A 1,894-nucleotide genomic window follows, 5' to 3' on the forward strand; every position below is an offset into this window, starting at 1 on the left:
CCCCCCGCCCCTGAGTCCGGGAGCGGGGCCGGCCTCCCGGACCTTGAGGTCCCCGGAGAACGCGTTGAGGCTGCCGAGGTGGCGGAGGACCACGTCCCCGTAGCGGCCGAAGTCGAGGGGCAGCAGGCGATCGTGGCTGAGCCGGATGAGCAGCTGCCCTGCGAGCTGGGCCACGGCCTGGGCCACAGCGGGCAGGCGGCCTTGGAGCACCTTGTGCAGGTTGTCGTAGGTGTCCTCCTTGGTGTGCAGGAACGGGTACACCTGGTCATCCTGCCGGGACAGAGCAGGTGCTGGGGCGCTGGCACGCAGGCGAGGGGCTGGCAGGCCGAGGAACCGGCGCTGTCTGAGGCAGGGCGGGCTAGTCTCACCTCCACGAAGGAGAACTCGACAGCGGGGACCCCCACAGAGGCCGTGAAAGAATAGGCACTGCTGTCCACCGGCAGGGGCTGGATCCTGGGGACAGACCGGTTGGAAGCCTCGGTGGGCTCTGGCTCCCCCGCACCACCCCGCTCTGCCCACCCCGACTTACACCTCAGCATCCCAGCTGGGATTGAACGCCACCTGCTCGTAGAGCGTCTGCCCACTGTGGTTGGGAGAGTCGACCTGGGGGCATGGCAGGGGGCACTGGTCAGGCTTTACCCACCACCCGTCTCGCTTCCTCCCTTATCCCTGGTCGGGCTCTTACCTGCTTCAGGATGTTCTCAACGAGGCTGATCAGAAGAGGGCTGGTCTTGGCATGGAACCTGTCATCCCCTGGAGGGAGGGGAGGAGAGGGCGGGATGCCAGGCTCAGGGCTTATCCCCCGCGGCGAGGGTGGACCTGAGGGGGCCAGGTGGTGGCATTGCCCTGGCTCACCCAACACGGCGTTGTCCAGGCTCACATAGGCTACGGCTTTGAGGTGCAGCACACTGAGGTAGCCCTGTGGGCGGGTGAAGAGCATGGAGTACGGACCCTCCCACCGCTCCCGCTGCCGGGCCACCTACCCAGGACCCCACATTACCTCCAGCCACTCAGTGGAGCCCACGTTCCCAAAGTCGCCCCCATCCCAGCTGATGAAGAGAAGACTTCGGCGGGGGCGGAAGCCTGGGGAAGCGGGTGGAGGGAGGATGGGCTCAGCTGAAAGGCCACCTCTTGGTCTTCCTCTGTCCTGGTCCCGAGGCCTCTCCTTCTCTCGAATCAAGGCCCCCATCCTAGCCCATCTCACTCTGGATCTGCCCTGACCCCACTGGAATAGTGACGGAGACGGCTTTACTGTGATAGCTACTGCTCAGTCTTCACTCAGATCCATGGACTACTGGTCTGTCTTTCCTTTTGAGATGAGCAGACAGCGATGAGATGACTGGCCCAGGGCCACACAGCTAGATGTGGGTGCCCAAGTCCAAGTGGACGCCTGCCAGTCTGTGCTTCTAACTGTCTCTCTGTCCAGTCCTGGCTCAGGGTCACGGCCCAACTCCGCCCAGCCCAGGCCCAAGCCCTGACCTTACCGTTGCTCACCATGGAGGAAAAGGTCCGCACCAGCTCCAGCAGTATGGCCGTCCCCACAGCGGACTTGGCTGCGCCTGGGCCCCAGGCGTCCCTCTGAGCCCCGATGACAACATAGTGATCTGGAGAGGGGATGTTCGGGGCCCACCTCTCACACCAGCAGCACCCAAGGTCTTCCCCTGGCAGCCTGGGAGGGTAGGTGCCCCCAGGGCCTCACCCCCACCTCCCCAGGCTCTCCACCAGCCTCCGTCCCTCAGCCTTTCACATCTGGACGAGCCCAGCCCTGGAGTCCCCGCTGTCCCGAAAGAGTGTCCCTTCCGCCGGGCTCGGTGGCTCAGCCTGTAATCCCTCGCTTGGGGAGGCTGAGGTGAGTGGACCGCCTGAGCCCGCGGGTTCGAGACCCGCCTGGGCA

At 65.2% G+C, this 1,894-nt stretch overlaps 1 protein-coding gene across 1 annotated transcript in view; it reads right to left on the minus strand.

The window, feature by feature from the left end:
- Window positions 1–1,894, minus strand: part of TFR2 (transferrin receptor 2) — a 14,546-nt gene that overhangs the window by 3,960 nt on the left and 8,692 nt on the right. The window contains exons 8-14 of the mRNA XM_021707993.1: window positions 1,485–1,604; window positions 1,001–1,083; window positions 856–919; window positions 686–753; window positions 530–603; window positions 369–453; window positions 4–270 (exon numbers count right to left, since the gene is read on the minus strand). Coding sequence (XP_021563668.1) covers window positions 4–270; window positions 369–453; window positions 530–603; window positions 686–753; window positions 856–919; window positions 1,001–1,083; window positions 1,485–1,604 — 761 coding nt within the window. The remainder of the gene's footprint in view (window positions 1–3; window positions 271–368; window positions 454–529; window positions 604–685; window positions 754–855; window positions 920–1,000; window positions 1,084–1,484; window positions 1,605–1,894) is intronic.

The sequence above is a fragment of the Carlito syrichta genome, unplaced genomic scaffold (genome assembly GCF_000164805.1).
Source record: "Carlito syrichta isolate Samal-C Ts95f unplaced genomic scaffold, Tarsius_syrichta-2.0.1 Scaffold130370, whole genome shotgun sequence".
NCBI classification, from domain to species: Eukaryota; Metazoa; Chordata; class Mammalia; order Primates; family Tarsiidae; genus Carlito; species Carlito syrichta.